This window comes from Metarhizium acridum, assembly GCF_019434415.1.
Source record: "Metarhizium acridum strain ARSEF 324 chromosome Unknown scaffold_1, whole genome shotgun sequence".
Lineage (NCBI taxonomy): Eukaryota > Fungi > Ascomycota > Sordariomycetes > Hypocreales > Clavicipitaceae > Metarhizium > Metarhizium acridum.
Genome location: NW_027094015.1, coordinates 1,495,509 through 1,517,497, shown reverse-complemented (window position 1 = coordinate 1,517,497; position 21,989 = coordinate 1,495,509). Strand labels below are relative to the sequence as shown.

Genomic DNA, 21,989 nt, shown 5'->3' with positions numbered 1-21,989 from the left:
AGCTTTTAGCGAATAAGCCTTTATAATTACATTAAGAAGGGGTATTTATTTTCCACAATTAATTACAGTCACTTTAACTAGATTAATAGGTAAGGTGTATATTAGAGCTCGTACCGCCCATAATGTGTACCGGTGTAACTTGTACTTTACATCCCACATAACGGGACAATACATACAGTTGCAACATAATGGTGGGGCGTGGCACGAGTAGTTACTCCGCACTTCGTTTACTTTGGTCGATCAAATTATGGCAGACCCAACAGGGCAATTCTTAGCAACAAGCCAACAGTTTTCCAATGCGGGAAACTGCCGATCCAAACATGATGCCTCCTCCCAAAACAAGAAAAACTCCAACGCCATCGTTCGATTGGGGGGGCGGAACTCTGTCGAATGTGCAGCTCGTACATTCGGCGCGGTGATTGGATACTGGCTCGTTTTCGATGCAGCGTGGGCGTATTTGTTCTGTACTCGCTTCTCCGTTCTCCGCCTTGCGTGGGCGTGGGCGTGCGGCGCGGGAAGCAGTACAACCAGCACGCGAGGCGCAAGAAGTTTCCTAAACGCTTCGCGAATGCTACGTCAGTACTAGCGCTACCGAAAATAACAAGAGGCCAGGCAGATGGTTTCTGTCAGGCAAAAAAGTATAATTTTTTTGTTCGACTCGACACACCCCCTCCTCCCTCGGATGGGCTCTGCACGAACTCGACGAGCTCCAGCAGTCAGTCAGTCGGTGTCTCATGACAAACGCGGAGTACGGGGTAGTTTACGGGGTACGGAAAGACGGGCTTGACAATTACCGCACAGCAAAACGACAAGTCCGTACGGAGTACTCCGTAGTACCCGGTCCGCATGGACAAGTTGGATTGCGACAAGGTGACGTGGGAGGTGACGTCTTTTGTCCCTGACGTCGGTCTGTCTATCTGTGTCTCCCTGTTCGCCGGCTTCATCTCCGTCCACGACCGCCTCAATTTGCCGTGCCATGGTCTACAGCATGTGTTGGTCATTTCAAATCAAAGGCTCCGACATGGCAAGATGTATTAAAAAAGAAGGAAAAGAAACAGCCTACGGCCCCTGTCTGCATCCTGGGAGCGCGGCACCACCCCCCTACAGCCCATCCACATGGCTGGCCGTGACATTTCAAAACCATCGACTGGCGTGGACTGGTTGGCTCCAGTTGGGCTCTTGCTCGCACTCGCAGCCAACCATCAATCACGGTCAACAAGAACATGTCCATGCCCGTGCCCAGGTCCCTGTCCGCATCCAAGTCCGAGTGCCCTCGGATTTTACTATTTGTACATATGTACTACTAGCATGATGTCCTTGGGGGCGGAATGCCAATCGTCCGTACACGGCAACTTTGGCCGCCTCCCAGCTGCTGGGTCTAATACTGGCTGTGGGTTCGTTCGTTTAATGCTGCCTTCGATTAGCTGCAGCGTGGGCAAAGTTGTTTGTCTAATCTATTCAGAGTGCCCATCTGCATCGAGAGGGCAGAGCTGCCATGGGCGCGGAGCCGCACCGCGTGGAAACAGACAAGGACAAGGAGGGACGGCGCAGCAGGCACAAGAATGATACATACATACACACACACACATACATGCATTCATTGTACATGCTCCCGCCATCCCCATCCACATTTTCCCACACGACTTCTCGTTTTTCTTGTAACTCGCCAGGGCCCAACGGATATACATCCCCAGAATCCCAGACATACAGTGTCCTGGGTGGTACGTACACGCAAAGGGGGACCGACTGACTAGGGGTGCTCACTTTGACACATCTTGGCTTCGTCGTGGCTCCCCTGCCAAAACTTGCCTCCGCGGTACGCAGTCAGCATTTTGTTCTTGAAAGCCGAAACCCATGGATTTCACGGATTTACGGCCCGTCAACCATGGACGACTGAAAAAGTCCTGTAAGTATGGAGTACGGAGTAGTATGCCTTTGCAATATCCGCGCGGCTTCTCCATTGCCAGTCAGCTTGGCCCGCAAGTCGCCGGTAGATTTCTGATTCCCATGTCACCGTCGCCACCACTGTCGTCAGTGTTCGCCTGCTGTATGCTGTAATGAGGCCGTCTGCCTATATTTTGTACTTTGCATCTTGTATACTCCGTACGGTGCATTGTATGTTGTATGCCAGGCAATCCACTCCTCATCGCCCAAGCCAATTCTCCAGACGGGCAGTTTTTGGACCGGCCTTGTCAACTTGTTGCTTGTCTCTCGTCTTGTCCCCTTGCTCCTCCAGTTCTCAGCCGTTTCGTCACTGTAGACAACGGGCCATTCAAGAACCCCATCTATAAACGAAGTCGTCCTTGGTTCTTGACTTGGCGCAGAAACTCAAAATATCTGTTTGAGCTTGTCCATTCACAACGCTCACCCCCCCCTCCCCCCCGGTCAAGGACCCTGTAAATGCAAGTTGTCGCCTTGTCTCTCTTATGTCTTCCTTGTCTGGAGTCGTCCGAAACATGGCACAAAAAAAAAGGACTGCAAGGCGTCTCTCTCTCTCTCTCTCTCTCTCTGTCTGTCTGTCTGCGTCTGCCCGCGCCGTCAGAATGGCCGGTGGAAATTGTCCGACCACTTTCACCACCTGGGGCCTTGGCAGCCTCAATCAATCAATCTCTCTCCCGTTCGTTCGTCCAGTGTTTCGGGGGGTGTGCGTATGTGTGTGTGTGTTTGTGCTTTGGTTTCTGCCTGGCATACCGACGACGGCGCCGATCAGTGCCCAGCGTTGCATCCGAGCCATCCTGTGCTCAGCACCTCTGTGCTGTACACTCGCCGCGTGCTCTGCAATGGCGATTCTCCTCATGCGCTCCAACTTTTCTTACGCGGCCGTGTAACACATCCCTCCCAGCAGAGCCTCCTGTTGCCTCCAGAACGCCGGCATCCAGAGTCCGTGGCATCCGCCCTATTCACCCCCCACGGGCGCAGGCTTTCATTCGCGGTAATGTCCCCAATACCTCGTCCGGCCGCGGCCTTCCCATTCTTCAGCAAGTAGGCGGTCCGGCCACGTTTTGACGGCTCGCACACCTTGTCGCCTCGCTACGCTGCAGCAAAAGACAAAAGCAGAACGGTCCCTCCAGGGCTCTCCCCCTCTCCAGGGCTCCAGATGCCTCCCCCGCCAGGTCCAGGTCCCGCCTCAAACCCGCAAACCCTCAAACCACAAAGCACAAGGCGCAAGGCACACGGCCCTTAGCTCGCCAGTGTATGGAGTCGAATGCTACCAGCTCGGTGGAGGGCTGAAAAGGCGGATGCACGTCGTCGTCAAGGGTCCTGGACACGCAGCCCACTCTACGCAGGGAGGGTTGCACCCAATCCCTCGCTGGGGTTTTGCAAAAATGGGAAGCACCGCATCCAATCTTGTCGCCGGTACGCACCCTCGCAGCATGCAGTATTTTGTCATGACAGTACCCCGTACTCAGCCCAGGGCCCGGAAAACGCATCCAACGAGCAACAAAATAAAATAAAATGACAAAGTCGGGTGTCGGGTGTCGAGTCACGCAGCACCAAAGAGCGGGAAAGGGAGGAAGGGAAGGGGGGGAGAGCACCCAGAGGCGGCGTCGCTTGGCTTGCGTCTCGTCACAAGTGACACATATCAATCTGTTCGCGAAGTCCGAGACAAAAAGGAAAAGTCGGAGGTATTGGCGGAGCGGAGATAGATGCGTCAGAAGCCTTGGACGACAAGTATGTACTCCGTATGCATGCATTACAAATGTTTCTTGGTCCGGGGGGGGGGGGGGGGGGGGCCGATGGGGGAAGACTGGCGCGCGGGACAGCCCGTCGACGTCACAGCCAAAAACATCGCCGGTGTCAATCCCAAATGTCAATCAATGCCGTTTGTTGCCCAAGCGTCCCATGATTCAGAGCCTCATGACTCCAGTGCCCACCAACCAGACTACTTCACCATATCACCATGTCAGACAAACCACCGCATGTAGCCGGCAACTTTTGATCAAGAGCATGTCATGTGCTTTTCTATTCTCATTATTCGATATACATCTAACGTATACTCATATCCAAAAGGAGCTCGCTAATAAGTCAAATCTTGGTATCCTCCTGAAAAGAAATAGAAAACCGGGTGTCGCCGCAGCGCAGCAACTCCCCCAAAACGCCTAGCCAATTGTAGAAATAATCTACAGTCAAAGAAAGTCTCTGGGTTATCCCCTAGGTCCCGTCTTGTTGTTTTTCTCCCCCTCCCCAAAGCTCATCATACCACATGTCGTACACTCTTGTCGCGAGCCCCAAGCAGGTCAAGCGGCGAGAGGGGGGGTGTGAACCAAAATATCAGCCGTCTCAATCTCGCCCTGCGAATGCCTGGTGGATGTCTGTATCCCTCTGTGTCTTGTCCCTGCGCCGCGGCTGAACGCCGAAATCAGATGGTTGATTCTCATAGCCTCAGCCCTTCCCAGCAAACTGAACGCCGCGTGTTTTCTTGTCCGTCCTTTTGTGTTACCAACCGGCAGCCTCCCAGCTCGGATAAGGCACAGATTCCGCACACCCACAAATATGCGCTCATGCAGAGTTGGGATTGAGCAAGGCGACTTTATAGGCTGCCAAATGCCCTCGTGACAAATGACAATGAAGCGGCAAAAGTGGGGATATTTCTAATGTGTGATGGTTTTTTTCCTTTATGGTCTGGCAAGTGTTGGTGCACGCAGCCTGTGTGCCTTATTGCTATTGGGGGTGAATGTGCAGCCATTTTCAGCCGCCGCCGGCTAATCTATTGCTGGCTCTGCATCATCCCAGGTGACCCTGGCATTGACAGCGGCGTTGTCGGGTACTCGTAGCCAGCCTCAGAACATGAGGTGGACGTTTCGTAAGAATGAGATAACGGGGTCGTCTGGTTGTTGAAACAATCAGCAAGGCATGTCTGGGTGGACGGAGAGATGCTGCCTCGTGAAACTCACATGAGCAGAGGAGGAATCATAATGGCTCGACATGTTAATGTCGACGCCAGAAACGAAGCTGTAATTGAGGTATGGATTCAAACCATCGTCGCATTGCTTCATCGGATCGCTATAGTTGGTCATGGCTGGCAGAGTTGTTGGCATCGTGGTAGCCGCCAAGTAGTGAGGGTAGGGATCAGCAGCTGAAATGGGAGGGTAGGGTTGGGACGAAGCGTAAGGATCCAACAACAGCTCATCTGGAGCAGGGTATGACGGGTATGCGAACAGAGGCGGGGTGTTTGAGCGCTCGCGCTTCTCAAATCCTGCTGAAAAGACCATCTCCTCGTTATTCTCCATGGGAGGAGTGAATTGGCCCTGCGAAACTTGAATAGGTTTGGCAGTGGGTGCGGGAGGGGATGACTTTGGCGTCTTGGACGTCGACTGGCGCTTTGGTTTGCTAGGGCTGGTTGACTGAGGCTTCTTTTCCGTCTCGCCGTCATCAGATGAACCGGCTCGGCGCTCGAGGTCTTCCAGGCGGCGCTTGAGCTTCTTGCCTGATACGAATGAGTGTTAACAAAGCCGACCTCCAGACCCAAGTAAGCCTGGTGGGAACATCACTTACGATAGTTGCGCTGGGCAATCCGGTTTTGTATTCTCCGGCGTTCAGCAAGGTCCGAGATCTTGGTCCAATCTTCGTCAGGAAGCGCGGAGCTGCTGAAGGCACTGCTGGTTCCGTGGGCAGAGTAATGTCTGGTAGCAGCCGGTGGTGCGGTATAAGGGTAGGCGTGTTGTGGCATGGCGAACATGGACATTGTGAATGTGGTTTCTGAGAGGGCAAGAGAAGGTGGAAATATACTGTTCGTTTACAACGAAAACGCTGTCCGAAGATGAGAGCTATCAAAGCTTAGGATAGCTCCTGCTGGAAAGCCGCGAACACAACTTGAGAGTAGGTCAATGTTATTTCGGAGACGAGTGTAAGTCAAATCAGCCTGGCCAACAGCTTGCCCAGTTGATTGTCTCTTTGTAATGAAGCAAGTGAAGATGATGGGCTAGAACACGAGCCGCGATGAAGTGGAAGGGCAGTTGAATATATACCTCGACATGGTTTCTCCAACAGCACGTCCGTCTCGACTACAGAAGAAAGCGCCCATAATAATACCCTCCTTGTGAGTCTATATTAGAGACACCCCGGTACAACCCATGTCTGCAGCCTTCGTTTATTCTCGCACACGCCCTCTCCCACTTGGCTCTTTCTGGGCAGATCTCGTCGCCCTGGGGCACAGCGTATCTCCAAGGTGGAGAATAGGCGTGGAATCCAGGACATTTGGGGCGTAGTGGTCGCCGGGTGCATGGTGTTGACCTCCACCAGGTTGAGGGTGTGTCTGTCGGGGGCACCGCCCCCGTGGCCCCCCGAACAAGCTCAAGTGTCGATGGGCCAACGTACAAAGTACCTGAGAATCTCCACCACTACTTTCGTACATATATCGTGCGGACGTGTGCAGGGCAAATTTGTCCTGAATCTACGCACGCACGACTCTGGCACCATGCATTGGGTCCTTGAAATCAGCAGGGCCTAGGCACCGGAAATAGCTGCTTGGGGTCTCACAGATGTCCAGAACCGGGACAGTGTCGGGAGTTTTGCTAGGTCGATCTTCAGTCGTTTGGGGCTTGGGCGTAGGGCTGTGAGGAGGCATCACAGACCAATGACGCATCACAAACTCATGGTGGCCCCCAAACCCAAAGGCTTGGACGGTCGTTGTTGCAGGCCGTCCACCGACGAAAGAAATGCCAGTTCTAGCAGTTGTTTCGAAAGCTTCCATGCGTGCCGCGTCCGCAGCGAGATACCAGCATCTACATTGATACCTGAAATGTTCGGCCCACCGTCGTACCTCCGCGCTATTGTGCTGTCTACCGGTCATCGTGAGAAAATGGCCAGAATCATCTTGCTCAGGAGTTTAAGATACCTAGGCGTGGATGAGCGGGCAGCTGCCTCTTCTACAGTACTGAGTAGAAGATGAGATAGATGCTGGGGTTTGACGGGCCCAACTCCAGAGCCCGCGAAAGACACCCGCCCGAGAGGAGCCCCTGCCATCCCATGACGTCCAGGTTCCCCGGGTAATCTTTATTCGTTTATTGTATAACATGCCGGCATCGGCTTACCAAGATGTGGTGGTTGGAATCCTGAAATGGGTGTGGAGGATATAAGTTTGGTTTATCCGTCCACGTATCAGACATCAGTGCAGGATTCGATAGGCAATTCCCACCAGCAGTACTGCGAAGCTCAATCATTCTTCTGTTGCCTATCCACGGAATGGGTCACTGAGCGAGAGCATGACGACATGCCAGGCAGATAGATGTTCTTGAAACACATCTTGGACGCGTCCAGGGCCATCACGACCAGCCCTTGTTTGGTCAAGGATGCCTCCGCAGATGACCACAAGCAAGTCTTCACAGCAGACAAGTGGACCACAGCACAGAAGGGCGGGATCCTTCGCACTCGAAATTGATGGTGACTGCGATAGCGAGGAGGCACTGGAGGACAGCGGCGAGCGGGACGAGTGGATGGCCTGCAGAACCGAGGATAGCGAGCCAAAGAAATGTCAACTGGTTTCTTCGGTTTCGTTTCTAGGTTGATGGCGCACGCCCCCTCCAGCCCACCTCGTTCATAGTGGACGGCTGCTCGCCTGTAAACTGAGTTGAAGCCAAGGAGGAAGCGTACTAGCATGCGTACAATTGTAGGCAATGCGGAGTACATGTGCGTATAACCAGCACGCGTATGTACATGCTATCCGCACCCGGAGTTTCGCAGGCGGCATTGCAGTGCCTGGTCTGTTTCGTGGCGGTTGTGAATGTGCGGGTGTGAACGTTGGGACTTGAGAAGACCAGAGAGCAACCAGGGAACTTTGCAAAGCAAGCAGCCACTGGCAACACACAAGCCATGCCGAAACAATACATGATTGTACGGCACACGTGCTCAAAGTGCGCATTTGCGCCAGCTACGTACTCGAAGACTGCCACTGCACGCCGGCGGCACAGCAAAGCTACTCACTAGGTACAGTTGTAGGTAGGAGGTAGGCAGGCGCTGCAGCAAGCCCCCCTCCCCTCCCCAAGTTGGTCACTCCTGCCTAAAGTGCCACCAATTTTGCCTAGCCCAAGCGTGCCATGCCACTGCCCTGCACGTGCTTTGTCATGTACCTATTTTTGGCCCTGGACACTTACCAAGACGCTGACGGCAATTTTCATTGGCCAACCAGCTTGCTGCCACTGCGGGTTGTTCTGGGTCAGACAAGGGGATTCGTCATTGGCACGCCAAATCTCCATCGCTCCCCCATTGGATCTACCAAGCGCCGAGGCGCGGGAGCTCGTAAACTTGGGTCGAGACGGTGCTACGTACCAGCAGCCGTCCTAGAGGATACGCACATGTGCAGCTCGCTCTCGCTCTTACACTTGTGGACTACTCCACATTCCCTCTTCCCCTTCCCGCCCACCTTCACTGCGCCCCCTCCACATGCACCTTCGAACTTGATCTCAACCTGCAATCGCCCTTCACTGCCACACCTGCATGCCCATTTCAGGAACCACACGCTGTTAAGCGCCGCACTGCCCTCTTTGACAGAGAATAGAAACATTTGTCCTCGCCAGTTGGCGCGCTTAGTTTCCAAATAGCATCACAATATGCCTTGTCGACCCGTATTTGTGGCGGAGTCGCGCCAAACCCGCTCGTGTGCCACGGCTTAATCCATGGAATCACAACCCTCCAATCTTTGGGACTCAAAGGCACGGCACCCTTCTGTGGACTTCATCGCCGCGATCATTTATAGACGCGTGGCGAGCGTTCATGAGGGCTCCGTTAACAAACTACCTAGGCGCAACCGCACTCAACTGACAAAAAAAAACCACTTATGGAACCGTCTGCCCTTGCAGACGGAGATGCCCATCATCATTTTCTGAATACGGCCAATCAAATTTGGCTCCTACTTGACCGTGGTCGAGTATCAAGTATCTGACCTCGGGTGAGGTCCAGCCCTATGATGGCTGGTATTGACCCGGCCTAAGAAGACGGCATTGAGGAAAATATATCGTTCGAGCCGGCAATATCCATGTGGATTAGCACCCAAGTTATACAGTATGATCCACTTGCCGCTCGCTTCAATTGCAATGCCATTCTTTGGACCTGTTTTATGAGCTGAATTGATGGAAGAATCCCACCTCATTTCGGGCTGTTTTACAAATGCGAATCCCGCGGAACCATGGTGGGTTCTCTCTGTGTCCCCGTGGATGATGGAAGTCCCTCCCTGGATGCAAGTACAAGCGTCTCCGAGCGCGAAACATGGGCCTTCAAATGATCTTGAACCCCGTATCCCCTCAGAGCAGTTAAGGCTCCAACGAGGTCACGGGACCCACAATACCTGGTTACCTCAAGTGACTTTGGTGATAACATTCTAGCAGCCTCACAAGAAGCCGTATTAGAGGTCTTTAACGGCGAATTTTTAATATATGACGAATTAGCACACGTGAGCAGGTAGCTGATAACACCTGCCGGTCTAATAACCCACCTGGTGAGGCTCGTAGGCCGAGATTTTAACCTTTTTAACCTTCATATCGCGATGCCCTCAATCGCCGCCGGGCAGCTCGTTAATCGCGTTGAGGCTGCGAGACTTCTAATGTAGCCCTTTGTAACTTGAAGGAATGTTAGTACTTTTTTCATAGTGTAAATTATTAGGAGATCCATGTACCACTAAAATGTGGACTTTTAATTGGCTATAATCCTTGTCCGTGACCTCGTTGGAGCCTTAACTGCTCTGAGGGGATAGACGACAGGCCAAATGATCGCCAGCGCCGGTTGCCTCTCCGGGAGAGCCAGCAAGCCGGGTGATTCTGTCGCGCAAATTCATAGCGCTGCTGGGCTGCTTGAGAACTTCAGAAATTATACAATCGAGGGCGAGCTCTGACAAGCACGAACGGATTAGTCAGGTGCAGCTGGGGCGAGGCTCTTTCACGACTCAACTGATGGATGGGGCTTATCTTGGCTCCAAACCACCATTCCCAGTTGGGCAGGGCTGTGCGATCATGCATACTGTAAGTACCTAGGTAGTAGGCTAGAGGAGCGAGGCTACGGGCCCACGGCTCCGTGAGGATCACTAGTAGGTGAACCAGGCGCACGACCCCAAGGCCCGGCTGTCGCTGCATGTCGCTAGGGAGAAATCGTCATGTCAGCATACTAAGTAGTCGTGCCGGCCGGCATGAAATGTTGTTCCGTGAAAATGAATAGTACTAGTACTAGCAATCAGGGTAGCGCAAAGGGAGCTAGTGGCATCAGCCTCCCTTGCAGAACTTCCCCCGTCGCTGTTGGAGAACAATGTTTGCGAAACCGAGTCTGAAGTGTATTTACACACTACCAGACACTGTCATGTTTGATAGCATAGTGACTCCCGGTCCCTTTCCCCAAACATGCCGAGCGTATTGCCTCTTGCGTTTCACCAAAGCCAGTCGAATCATGTGATCAATTGGTCCCGTCCCGAGCGTTCGCGCTCGGTGGCCTACCTACCTACTTAAGTAGGTAGGTAAGTTCCTATATACCTTAGGTACTTATATGTAGATAAGGAGGTACTAGCGTATCATCGCGACGTATCTCTGTGGCTTGGGATAGTTCTCCGCTGAAGAGAGCAAGACGAGTCTGGTGTTTTCAAAACGGTGGATTGCCTTGGGCCAACATCCTCGCTTAGGCACTTTTTGAGTCCGTTCTGTTTCCCCAGTCGCAGTTGGTATTCGCCATGGGATCGGCACGGCAAGAGGCAGTTCCTAATAATTCATACTGTATAGCGGCGTTGTGACAAATACAATCTTGATTCGTTTCTAGGTAAGGAGTCGGACACTTTGGCGACTAGGTGTACGCACTCTTCGGAAACAATCAAGAATTGCCGAACGAGGTGGCTGGACCATATTGGACGGCCACATAATAATGAGCGGCTAGAGGGGCGGTTGCAGATCCGTTGAGATTTGACTAATAACATGGCCGACCGCAACGCTCACCGGAACCCACTCCACGGCGCAACAGTGGGTGCAACTGAGCCATGAGGTCAATCAGGAAACCTTGGATATGCCCCGTTCACATGCCTACCTTCCGTCGTCATTACTCTCTCTTTCTCTTTCTCGAGTGACGGACGCCCGTATCCTGCGCCTCCGTACCACGTGTAGATTCAAGTCCTGGAGACACGTGTCAAACACTGCTCGTAACCTTGAAAGCATTACCAATTCCAGGCTTGATACGGGATGGTTGAAGACACCAGTGAGCACAACCCTCGAGACAAAACCTAGGGACTGAGGGGGCCCTTTCATCTGAGGATGCAGTACCCGTCCCCAGAGCCTCTAGTGAGGTGGATGGCGCCAAATCGCGCCCGAGTGGAATTGGACGAACATTGAAGCAAGACTTGGGGGCCAGAGACGATAGACCGGGGTTATTGGGGACGTGGGGGCTCAGGTCCTCAGACCTCAAAACAGAAAACCGTGAAGCTGAAGGTGATTAGGGGGAATCGATGCGGAATATCATTATAATTGTGTGCACTCAAGCATCAAATGTGGGCTAAATTGACCCATGCCTATCACGTGCTAGGTATCGGAGTACCTGGCACCCTGGCACCCTCACCTTTCCTTGCTTGGCCAACTTGCCCCCTCTCAGCTGCTAGATCTCCTGCCCGAGCCTCCCACCGCCCATCGAGGGTAACGATGAAGGGAAGACGCTGATCAACATGTCCACGCGCACAACTGTTATAACGCCAAACTCCCACTGCGAGAACCTTGCCGCCCACGATCTAGCGGTTTGGATGCTGGGGTACTGGTGTCTTGCAATTATGCGGTTGTTTAGCAAGACATATACTAGTGGGTTTCGCCTCCAGCACTGCAAATGAAAAGTACGAGTTTCTAATAATTGTCACATCCCCCCAAACCCCTTTTGTCTCCTTGCTCTAAGCTTGCTCCAAGGCGAACACCACACCCAGCCGAAGTTAGTTGTCGGTACTTGAAGCATCGTAGGGCTGCCGCAGGCCCCCAAAAAGCCTGCGGTACTTCAGCGCAGGCGCACTCCGGAGCCAGCAGAAGCATGTTAAGGGAGGAAACGACCCTTCCACCAGTACCACGGTCAGAATCAACACGTGGATTCTAGCTATCTGCAGTACGTACAAGCATGCCAATGTCAATACGGGCGCAAAAGAGCGGAGCCTCCGACGTCCCCGAACGAGATGCACAGAAGCCATCACCACGCCGTCTGCGATCACAATGATAGGCTAGCACGGCTGTTGTCCTACGAGACTGTCCTGCAGGCGACTCGGCTTCACCGAACTGATGGCATGCTGCAGCGCTGTCAGCCCATCGCCAACCTTTTGCGCCCAAGGATGGGCTTTCCCCTGCACATGCCAGTGGCAGGTAGCTCTATCGATAGGGCTGAGTAGGAGTTGTGCGTGGCCTCCTGCTTTGGGCACACCCTCCATCCCCCATCCCTTCCATGAAGTGTGGAGCCTTAGGCGTGAACAAAAAGAGAGCCTACCCACTGGCGGTCCATGGTTGCTCCCGCGGTCATGGGGGTCTCGGGCCGGGAGCTAGCTGTCGTATAGAGCGCTGATTGGCCGCGTCGGACTGCCTGTCTTTACAATTGCCCTGTCAGCTATTGGCGCGAACAGCAGGCCAAGCCGGTCCCCTATTACTCCATACATACACAAGCCTGAGACCTGTTGCCTCGGCTTGACAGATTGCTCCAAACAAGACAATCGTAATATCTAGTAGTACGAAGAAATATTCCGAACTGAGTAAGGCGCCGAGAGGCAAGATCGTCGACCACACAATCGTACTACGGACCGGGCAACAATAACATCAATGTTGGTATCAGCTAAAGTTGACATTAAACTTATACTAACATGACGCCGCAGTTGCTCCTGAACTGCGGGCATGACTACTAGCGCCCGTCGACGTCGGTTCCTGGTCTATTTTGAAATACACACCGTCGTCCTGAGGCAGCACGGAGCCGGTTATTGTTCCGGCACTTCCTCTGATGAGGCCTCGAGATGAGAAAAGAAATAATCCGATGCGTTCACTTCGACTCGACGCCTCTACAAAAACGGTCATTTGACAAGGGTGTGGAGGTCAAAGCCTTTTTACTTTTGGGGTACTCCGTACTCCGTAGTGTGGGATGAATTTAAGCTCTGTGGCTCGCAACTGGATTGGTGGACTAACTATCTGCGCTCAAGAAGTACACACCCCCGCGACCAACCACAAAGATAGAGACACGTCTGATGTGCAAATGCCATGTCTCGAGGACTCGGCCTGACAAAAGCGCAATTGCCAAAACGAAAGAGAGAGACAGGGAAAGAACACGGCACAGCACATCAAAAGATTTCAAATATGCATATTACAAAGCAAGCGAAAAAGAGAAGACGAGACTGATATCAGACACCCTCACGCCACGCCCAGGTACAGAGGATGGTACCTTGTGTTCTGTGCCATTGCAGATTGTGTCAAAACCCGCCTTGGCCCAGTCCCCGCCACTTCTGGGTGAGCGTCGTTGCTCTTCGCTGGTGAAGTGGCGGAACACCGTCTGAACAAGCGGAGCCACAAGGCGGGAGGGGGCACATTGATTGTGGACGCTGGCTTGAGCAACTGCGTGTGTGGCTGCGGCTGGCTTCGAATGTTCACAAGTCTCGCCGACGCGTTGCCGAAGCCATGCAGTTTGAGGGAGGCCTGGCACCTGTTGTAACTGGCCGCTCTCTCCAATATGCAACGGGCGTCTGATTCACCACAACCGCAGAAACGATCTTCTTGCCCAGGGCGAATGCTGGGCTAGTTGATGGGGCTCTGTCTGTGTTTCTGTGAGATGGAGCAACCGATCAGTTGATCAACCGGCCATGCTTGTCGCCCAAGTAGTTACTACAATGCCCATCACATTGCAGCCATCGGAGCACTCAGCATAACTTGGCTTTTCCGGATGCCCATTGCGATGGCACGGATCGTACGGCTACATCAGCTTTTAACGGGAGTGAGTGGCAGTAGGGAAAGGGCATCAGATTGGGAAGTAGGATATGAGAATTGGAGATATCTGCCGCCCTCAAAAGTGAAATCCGTCGCGAGCTTGCATCTTCACTCCAGAGGTTCACAAGGTTGACGGCTCCGACTTTGTTCCACCAAACCTTTTCAACGAAGTGTACGCCTTGCCAGTGGCTCGATTATCTCATTGCCTGTTGTGGTACCATCAGGCGCTCAGTGGAGGCGAGGGATCCTCCTGGTGCCTCGTGGCATCAAAGCACAAGCTGGGGCGGGGGACATGGAGAAACTCGCCGTATTAGGGAAATCGAGGCGACCCTGCCCCCCTGGCAGGTCGTCGTGAGAGGAAGTATGTAGTACTCTGTATGCGGATTAGCTCACGCGGCGCGAGCAATCAACTCTCGTTATTGTACGGAATACCGATCCCGCGACGACTTGGAGTTGAGGTGGGTGCGAACTTGCGAAGGCGGCTTGTTGCCCCTAGCCTGGCCCTTTTGTTCCGCCTCTCCCGGTTATCGTCCGTTGTCACGCTTCTTCACAACTCTGGTCCTCTGGTTGATTCCACATGTGCCCTTTGGAAGCGGCCACGGCCCTTGCTTCTGAAGTCATCCCTGCACCTCCTCGACGACATGTGGCGTACTCCGTATAGGCAGCACCTTTCTCTCATTTCTGGTTTGATCATGGGAAAGGCCCGCCCACCCCGGTTATTTGGCGTCAAGAGCAGCCACTGGAATGTGCAATTGCGCAAAGAGCGTCATAACGGTACAACTGAGAGCCACGGCGGTGCATATCAGCCCCAATCCGAATCCCCTTGTCTCAACGGAGCCCTGGAAGCGAGTATTGTATGAAGCCCATCCTCCATATGCCAACATTGTTGGGTCTATAAGGCTGTGCAGCCTCAGCCCGATGGATGGTTTCTGGAAACTACGCTACCGACCTAGGTATGGTGCGCTGAAAGCCCTGCCTACCGGACCATTCAATTGGACCAGCACCTCTGTTGTGAATAGGTTTCGTCCGCATCTCGCTGTCTTAACTGTCCCATACCATAGTTCAGTTATTGGAACCCCCCTTTTCCCGTAGAGACACATGGCCAGCGCTCTTTGCCTTGCGTGCAGTTTCGAGACGGTGAGAGGACCTGATACAATTTTCAAATGAAACTTCGGACTCAATTCAACTATGTGGACAAAAAGCTCCTTAGCAGCCTGAACGAGACCCCGCGCGTCGAGTCGACATTGCCGGCCAACGCCTGTGCTTTAGTGCTGCAAGTTCTACTATGGTTCGAGCGAGTAATGTTGACAACTATTTCACACGCTCTCTCCAACATCTCCTGCCTATAGTTATCTCTGGTTGCGAGGCAGGTTGGAGTAGCTGCGGACCTGCACTTTGACTGAGTGAGGTCGACCAACTCCTCCAAGGACAGGCCCACAACTACTTAACCGACGTCCCCCAATCAACAATGAGAATTAGTGTTGATTTAACTGCACGCCTCCCTCCATGGTCCCCTTCGTGTTGTCTCGGATATCGCTTGACATCCGGACTTAGGACTTACTATCATATCGACAACTCTGAAGCCACAAGCGGCTGCTGTGGAGCAGTGGATATGCCAGATCAGAAGCAAGCTTCCGCAAAGCCGGCACGAATTGTCATTCTCTGCTACGGCCGGGTTTCTGATAGTTGGCTTGTGGTGATGCCGACGCCCGATGGCTTTGAAGTGGCTGCCGGGTCAGGTCTGACGACTGACGTACGCAAGAATAGATCAAGACTTGTTACTCCGTACAGCATCTGCCGAAGCGTGCCGAGCAGCATTCTCTGCTGGCTCGGGCTGAGTCAGAACCATATCAAAGCATGTGACGGCAACGGAGCAACAGAAGTGGCGCACACGAGGCGACACCGAGACATGGCTTTGTGAGTGACAACTAGGATAAAAGAAACTTTAGCATTAGTCACAATTGCGGCATCTGACCACACTCTCATAATTATGTACAAGGCTTGCCCACTCGTCGTCTCCTTGAACTTTGCGGCACAGTTTCCCAGATCTCTGGGGTGCAACAGCAAAGGCCATGCTCTCCCAGAGCCGACTGTTAACCTCCGGGCTGGGCGCAGCTGATGGTGGTGGTGTCGCTTGCTCATCCAACCATCGAAGTCAATTTAAGGGGCTCAAAGCATGCTATTCCGTCAAGGCAACAACAGCATTAAAGCTACACAACGGCGTCCTCCGTGTAAAGGAGCCAACTAAAAGGATATGCTACGACAGAACAGGAATCATTCGGGGGGCCGGCAATTATGGTTACCAGATATTGTTCCTTGCTCGAATCCTGCTTACCCAAATTTGGTCTGGCAAGCCTCGTGCACTTTTCATCCTAGCTTTCCCTCATGCTTTTTTATTCTGGAGTTGGTACATAATATCCCACTCGCGCCGATGAGTAGATTCAACCTGGCGAAGCGAAAGACAATGGCAGCAAGCACTTTGCCCTTGCTAGCTGTTTACGCACTAGACAACAAAAAAATCTGGCAAGTGATTTGGATTCAATATTCGGTTTTGACCACTTCTCACGGCGGAATTTGTCCAAGCGTACGGAGTACGGGACTGTTTACAAAGTACTGTCAGACACAGACGGAGATAAAACGGGACCATTACAAAGCCATGACAGAACAATGTCTCACAACATACGAAGATGATGTGCCTGCCTCTCCAACTCGACGTGCTATGCTTCAAAAGTACCAATACTGGACATGTCATTTATTGGTTTTAGCCCCCGCCTACTACACTGCAGTGCAACGCTGGCCACGTTTCAACGTGGAGGATGCGATTGGTACCATGAGTATTCGGCCAGCATCAGATGTATGCGATGTGAACTCCGTACATATAGGGTGAAAGCTCGAAGCGGCATGCACAAGACAGCGGTAGTGTTGCTGATCTCACACGAAGGAAGAGTCGCACAAACTGACTTGCCCGTCGCCGCTTGCTCTGGCAAATTTGACGGCACTCATGACATAATCTGCCGTGCGCCTCAAGCCCGTTTCGTGTCATACGTTCCATGTATGTACGCAGCAATAGAAGCCTTCTCGAACCACGTTTTCGGCGCTAGAATTGGATTGAGGGTGCACACTGCACAGCAGCCATCTTGCAGCGTTGCAAGGGGCATTGTGCGACGCAAAGGCTCTGAAAAATGTTGCTGCCACCCATTTAGACGCATGCCGAAGGCTGGAGATGGTGAGAAGCAGACAGATCGCGCTGTCTTCATAAGCGAATGAATTTGTGCGGTAACTTACACGCGATTTATTTCATGAACGGAGAGAGGAGCCCCAAGGACGCAAGGACTAGGAGGAATGAGAGAAGACGGCGTAACGGCCTTGGCGAACCATGGGTTATAGACCTGGTCCATGTTTGTGGGTATTCATTTGTCTGTTGATTCTGCGTATTCTATTGGTACGCAGCCCGGTTGCAGCATGTTGTGACGGTTTTGGAGCCAAAGCCCTTGTCAATAATCTTCACCCCCGATGGTCCTGGCTGTGCTTAGTTTAGATAGAGGTTTCGCCTAACTGGGGTCTCTTCTCTTCTTTTTCTTTTTTGCTATTAGTATGAGATCAGTAGTATCCTCGTTCTTCATGAATTCATTATCTTCGTGACCATGGCTGGGATGGAGCCAAGGTTCCGCCGGGAACGGAAAGTATAGAAATGCCAATTGAGTCAAGAACGACATTAACTAAGATTGTGCGCTGCACGCCAATCGATGTTGATTGATGACAACAATGGGGAAGTGAACCAGCCATGTGCAGCGACCAACGAAGTGAAATGACTCGAAGGGGACCCAATCGTCATGTCCAGATCCGGAGGTGCGAATAGGATTGGCTCTCGGAAGGGAAGGAGCCAATGGTGTCATTGTGTGGCCACTGGTGACAAATCAACGATGAATTTTCCCGAGAGCCACGACGCGATTGCAAAATGAGACGTCAATTGCAGTCCAAGCATTGCTCTCGTCGCCATTCATTGCTCTGATATATATATAGCTGCTGGCGTTCTGTTCTCCTTAGACACTCAATTACGCTCAGTACGGAGTATTGCCGCGTCTCCCAGCTACCACCGCCACCACTTCCCAAAAATCGCTGTCAAATCCACCTCGCATTGTGCACAGTACTTGTCTGCGCATCGATCGCCAGAATCCTTTGGCCAACGACCCACGATCAACCCTGCTGTCCTGTGGGTGCCTCGATTCGGATATCGCTCTGACCAGGCTAACAACTAACTAACTACTACGAGCCAGTGACTCGGACGACCTCTGTCGCAGCGGCCAAACACCGTCAGCATCGCCAGCACCCATCATCAGCACTCCCCGCCGTAATAATATGGCGCGCCCAACTGGTCTCATTGCCTCCAAGGGCATTGAACTGCTCACCTGGAGTACGTCATTCCCCGTAGCATTGTCTTCGCGTCTAGTTATTTTTATTTTCACCCTGTTCTCCGGCGGCCCATTTTGCCCAACACGGCATCTCTCATCTCGTCCTTGCATCCTGGCCCACTGGCTCAAACATCACGAGGGCAAGAAACATGAGATCGACAGGAATAGGGCCATCTACACACCCCTCTCGTTGCATCGCCGCCATGTCGCCTCGTTTAGTTCAGCTCAAGAGCATTAATGTGCAAACTGTACGAGGCAGCTCTTGTGAATGGTGCACCCCATGCAAAATGGGACCTGCGCCCGCATCTTTTCTTTTGTTTGAAAGACGGCTACGTGGACAACGGGCACCAGAGTTTAGACTGTCTGCTTTCGCCACAGCATCGTGCGTCACGAGCCTTCTTGATTTCATTCGGCTGTTGCCCCCTTCGGCCCCCTTTCCCCTTGACAGAGAGACCCTGTGGCTATTAGCTTCTCGAAGTTGGCCAGAAAGTTGGCCGGTGAAACCGCCTGGCCGCCCCCATTCCTACGTCCCATGCGCCTTGGATCTGTTGGCTCTGGCTTCCTCGTGGCTATGCATATGTAACTACATGCCATGCAAGAGGAACTAGAGCCAACAAACAGGCCAACGGGGTCTCGCTTCCGGCCCGGCTGTCGCTCAACGACGAGCGAGATGAGCTGCCACTCCCTGTGGGATGCTCAACTTTGGCGCTCCGTAGAGCTAGTTATGAATTCTCCATTCGTATCTTGTACTCCCGTGTCCCCCACAGCAAGTGCAGATGAGGCAGGTGAGGTACGGGAAGGAGAAAACCCGTCATCCTTTAGTATGCTTTCACACACGCATGAGACATTGTAGGATGGTGGCGTCGAAGAGTTGGAGGAGCAATTGGAATTTCGCCTTGACCCTCGCATTTGAGATCTTCAGAGTGCTGACTTTGTCCACCCCGACCACGTGTAGGCACTCCCAACGGATACAAGGCTAGCATCCTCCTTGAAGAGTTGAAGGAGGCCTACGGGCTTCAGTATACGTCCCAGGGTATCAACATCGGCCAGAATATTCAAAAGGAGCCCTGGTTCACGGCCATTAACCCGAATGGTCGCATTCCCGCCATTGTCGACCATGACCACGGGGATTTGGCTGTTTTTGAGGGCAATGCAATCTTGTCGTACCTGTCTCGCCGATATGATACGGAGAGACGCTTTTCTTTTGCCCCAGACGATGATGACTACACACGTGCAGAGTCTTGGATAGGGTGGCAGCACGGTGGTCTGGGTCCCATGCAGGGGCAAGCCAACCACTTTGTACGATTCGCCAAGGAGAAGATTGCCTACGGAATGCAGCGCTATGTTGGTGAAACGGAACGGCTGTACGGCATCCTCGACGCTCGCCTCAAGGACCGGGACTTCGTCGTAGGCCCGGGACGGGGCAAGTATAGCATCGCCGACATTGCTCTCTTGGGGTGGGTCAACGCCGTCCGAGGCACAACCATTTCCATTGATCAGTTCCCGTCTGTCAAGGCATGGTTGGCACGTTGCTGGGAGCGTCCCGCTGTGCAAAGGGGCTTCCAGATTCCCTCTGCACCGGCGTCCTCAGCCCTCACGCCCCAGGTAGGCGAGGCTGCCGAACAGACCAAGGAGCTTAAGCAATTGGTCGATGAGGCCAAGAAGCAATATGGCTACGTCTATTCGTCGCCATAAGGAAATGGCAGGATTGATGACGAATCCATTGCCCATCATGACCAACGAGGCGTCCGCCCTCCCCACAGTCAAGTTGCATAGGGAACCTTTTTTATAGTACATAGCACGGTGTCGTATAATGAAGAACAAACTATTTGGTTCGCCCAAGACCGGATTCATCTAGACTTGCGTGGATGCCGCGTAGTCGAATGGCATGATGCCCCTTAGCTTTCTGATGGAAAACCTACTTTCCCCTTTCCTTGTTTCCTATAGGCAGGCAGGCGTAGTATTGGGGACGGTTGAGCGGCAGATGACCGAGACGCCAGCGAGGCCCAGACGTTTGGCATTTCTGACAAGTCTAGAACTCGTGGAATCCCGGTCACATCGTGGCCACAGGGCTGATGGGGGGGCGTGCAAAGTATCTCTGGTCGTATGAGTAAGAACGTTATATTACCACGTTTTTGTACCATTTTGGGGGGGGGGGGGGGGGGGGGGGGGGGGGGGCAACCAATCTGCCCGGAGGAATCTGACGTCAAAACGGCAGGAAGCCTACGATTCGCCAGCCACATGGGGGTTGGGAAGGGGGAGGGGGAGGGAAACTTAAATTGATTTCCAGTTTCAAACACCATGCGGCGAAATCCACGCCCGTCTGGGCATGGGCAACTCGGCAGAGACATGGAGGGCACGGGAAATGCGAAATGGAGGATTTCACCGTTCGTGGGGCTGATGCAGGTCTTTTGACTTTTCCCCGGGGCAGGGGGGGGATGCGTGCTACGTTTTCCATTGATAACCCGGTTTGTCATGTAGGTGTTGGGTGCGTTGTGCTGCGAGCCCCCCCCCCCGTTGTAGATGGCTTGCTTTCGAGGTTCCGGATGCGTCTGGTACCTAGTTATTAGGTGCTGGATGGCTAGCTGGAAGTGGTACTTGGCAATGAATTGCGGCGTACCAAGAGCAAGCTGCCTGGTGCTCTTGGTGGTGCCGGGGTTGCGTGATGCTTGGGGGAACGGGAGTCCCCCCCATCGTGACATGTCCCAAGGGAGTTTCTTTGCAGCGGGATGGAGAGACGAGCGTCAAGAGGTCATGTGTGGGCGCGCAGAGGATAGACTCGTGCGTGCATGTCTTGTTGAACTGCGTCTTCCTCGTACCAGACATGGGACGTCTTGCTCGTCACTCACGATATACTACTGCAACACTCGACACGGCTACTCATCTACTACTCTCCATGGCGGGTGCAAATACAAATACATTCCGTCAAGCCTAAACTTGAATATACACGATGCCCGTCGTAGTCCACAATTGCTACTCATCTCCCCACCCGTATCCTCTGATAGATGCCAAAACGGGGAGCAAAAAAACACCCAGGCGCAAGCGCAAATGTTTCCCCCTTATCTTGCTTCCAGACGCCCAAAACTCCGTCCTCCGCCCTTTCCATAAAAATAAGCCCCGTCTTCTCAGCACCGGTTAGAAGAGACGATGGAACAAGACGTGGCGCGAAACCACAGTCAAATTGCTCAGCTCGTACTCTGATAGCTGCCCTTTGCCACCCATAGTTTGCCCCATTATACACGTTCAAACCACGACTCCAAATCCATAAAATCATGGTCAAACCCAAAGTTGCCCGAAGGCCTGCAAAAAGCCTTCTCAAGTGCCACGTAATCATAGTCGTTCCTTGCAAGCAACCTCTCCTTGACGGAAAGAAGCACCAATTACACCATGAAAGTAATGGCAGTCAATGCGTATAAACAATGCCACATGCTTCTTCTCCTGTGCCGTACTTTTGTTTTCTTGCATGACACAAGTCTCTCTTGTGCAAATGCTCCAATATAATAACAGCAAAGAAAACCACTCGTTCGCCCATGCATCTCGGCTAAAAGCCTGCCTTTCCTGTAATTCGCCGTGACAAATGCAGATTGGTCGTTTCTTGTGTTACAAATGCCTCATGAGAAATATCTTTGTGCATATTTTTTTTTCAACTAGATGTGCTTTTCTTTTAGTTCAATCTCATGTTGAC

General features: G+C 52.7%; 5 protein-coding genes across 5 annotated transcripts; 1 reads left to right on the top strand and 4 right to left on the bottom strand.

Moving 5' to 3' along the window:
- Positions 1-96: 96 nt before the first annotated feature.
- J3458_000413 (uncharacterized protein) lies at positions 97-1,126 on the bottom strand. Its single transcript, XM_066116125.1, has 2 exons — positions 700-1,126; positions 97-560 (listed from the first exon to the last, which is right to left on the bottom strand). The coding sequence occupies exons 1-2, from the start codon at positions 734-736 to the stop codon at positions 241-243; spliced, it is 357 nt and encodes a 118-aa protein (XP_065978007.1). The 5' UTR covers positions 737-1,126; the 3' UTR covers positions 97-240.
- Positions 1,127-3,916: 2,790 nt separating this feature from the next.
- On the bottom strand, positions 3,917-6,041 carry J3458_000412 (uncharacterized protein). The gene is made up of 3 exons (XM_007816433.2): positions 5,497-6,041; positions 4,896-5,428; positions 3,917-4,828 (listed from the first exon to the last, which is right to left on the bottom strand). The coding sequence occupies exons 1-3, from the start codon at positions 5,684-5,686 to the stop codon at positions 4,709-4,711; spliced, it is 843 nt and encodes a 280-aa protein (XP_007814624.2). The 5' UTR covers positions 5,687-6,041; the 3' UTR covers positions 3,917-4,708.
- Positions 6,042-15,731: 9,690 nt separating this feature from the next.
- On the bottom strand, positions 15,732-16,034 carry J3458_000411 (uncharacterized protein; the record flags this gene model as incomplete). The annotated part of the gene is made up of 1 exon (XM_066116124.1): positions 15,732-16,034. One exon carries the CDS (start codon positions 16,032-16,034, stop codon positions 15,732-15,734), a length of 303 nt encoding a protein of 100 aa, XP_065978006.1.
- A 1,804-nt stretch (positions 16,035-17,838) lies between these two features.
- Positions 17,839-20,144, top strand: GST2_1 (Glutathione S-transferase 2). The gene is made up of 2 exons (XM_066116123.1): positions 17,839-18,306; positions 19,260-20,144. The coding sequence occupies exons 1-2, from the start codon at positions 18,252-18,254 to the stop codon at positions 19,997-19,999; spliced, it is 795 nt and encodes a 264-aa protein (XP_065978005.1). The 5' UTR covers positions 17,839-18,251; the 3' UTR covers positions 20,000-20,144.
- Positions 20,145-21,281: 1,137 nt separating this feature from the next.
- J3458_000409 (uncharacterized protein) lies at positions 21,282-21,638 on the bottom strand (the record flags this gene model as incomplete). Its single annotated transcript, XM_066116122.1, has 1 exon — positions 21,282-21,638. One exon carries the CDS (start codon positions 21,636-21,638, stop codon positions 21,282-21,284), a length of 357 nt encoding a protein of 118 aa, XP_065978004.1.
- Between the last annotated feature and the right edge of the window lie 351 nt (positions 21,639-21,989).

What these genes read in the sequence shown, in the direction of transcription:
- J3458_000412 (XM_007816433.2), bottom strand. Translation starts at nt 5,686, where the DNA reads ATGTCCATGTTCGCCATGCCACAACACGCCTACCCTTATACCGCACCA. An exon ending in GATTGCCCAGCGCAACTATC is followed by an intron (nt 5,429 to 5,496) that starts GTAAGTGATGTT and finishes CATTCGTATCAG; the next exon opens with GCAAGAAGCTCAAGCGCCGC. An exon ending in ATGATTCCTCCTCTGCTCAT is followed by an intron (nt 4,829 to 4,895) that starts GTGAGTTTCACG and finishes TTCAACAACCAG; the next exon opens with ACGACCCCGTTATCTCATTC.
- J3458_000413 (XM_066116125.1), bottom strand. Translation starts at nt 736, where the DNA reads ATGAGACACCGACTGACTGACTGCTGGAGCTCGTCGA. An exon ending in TGACTGCTGGAGCTCGTCGA is followed by an intron (nt 561 to 699) that starts GTTCGTGCAGAG and finishes GCATTCGCGAAG; the next exon opens with CGTTTAGGAAACTTCTTGCG.
- GST2_1 (XM_066116123.1), top strand. Translation starts at nt 18,252, where the DNA reads ATGGCGCGCCCAACTGGTCTCATTGCCTCCAAGGGCATTGAACTGCTC. An exon ending in CATTGAACTGCTCACCTGGA is followed by an intron (nt 18,307 to 19,259) that starts GTACGTCATTCC and finishes GACCACGTGTAG; the next exon opens with GCACTCCCAACGGATACAAG.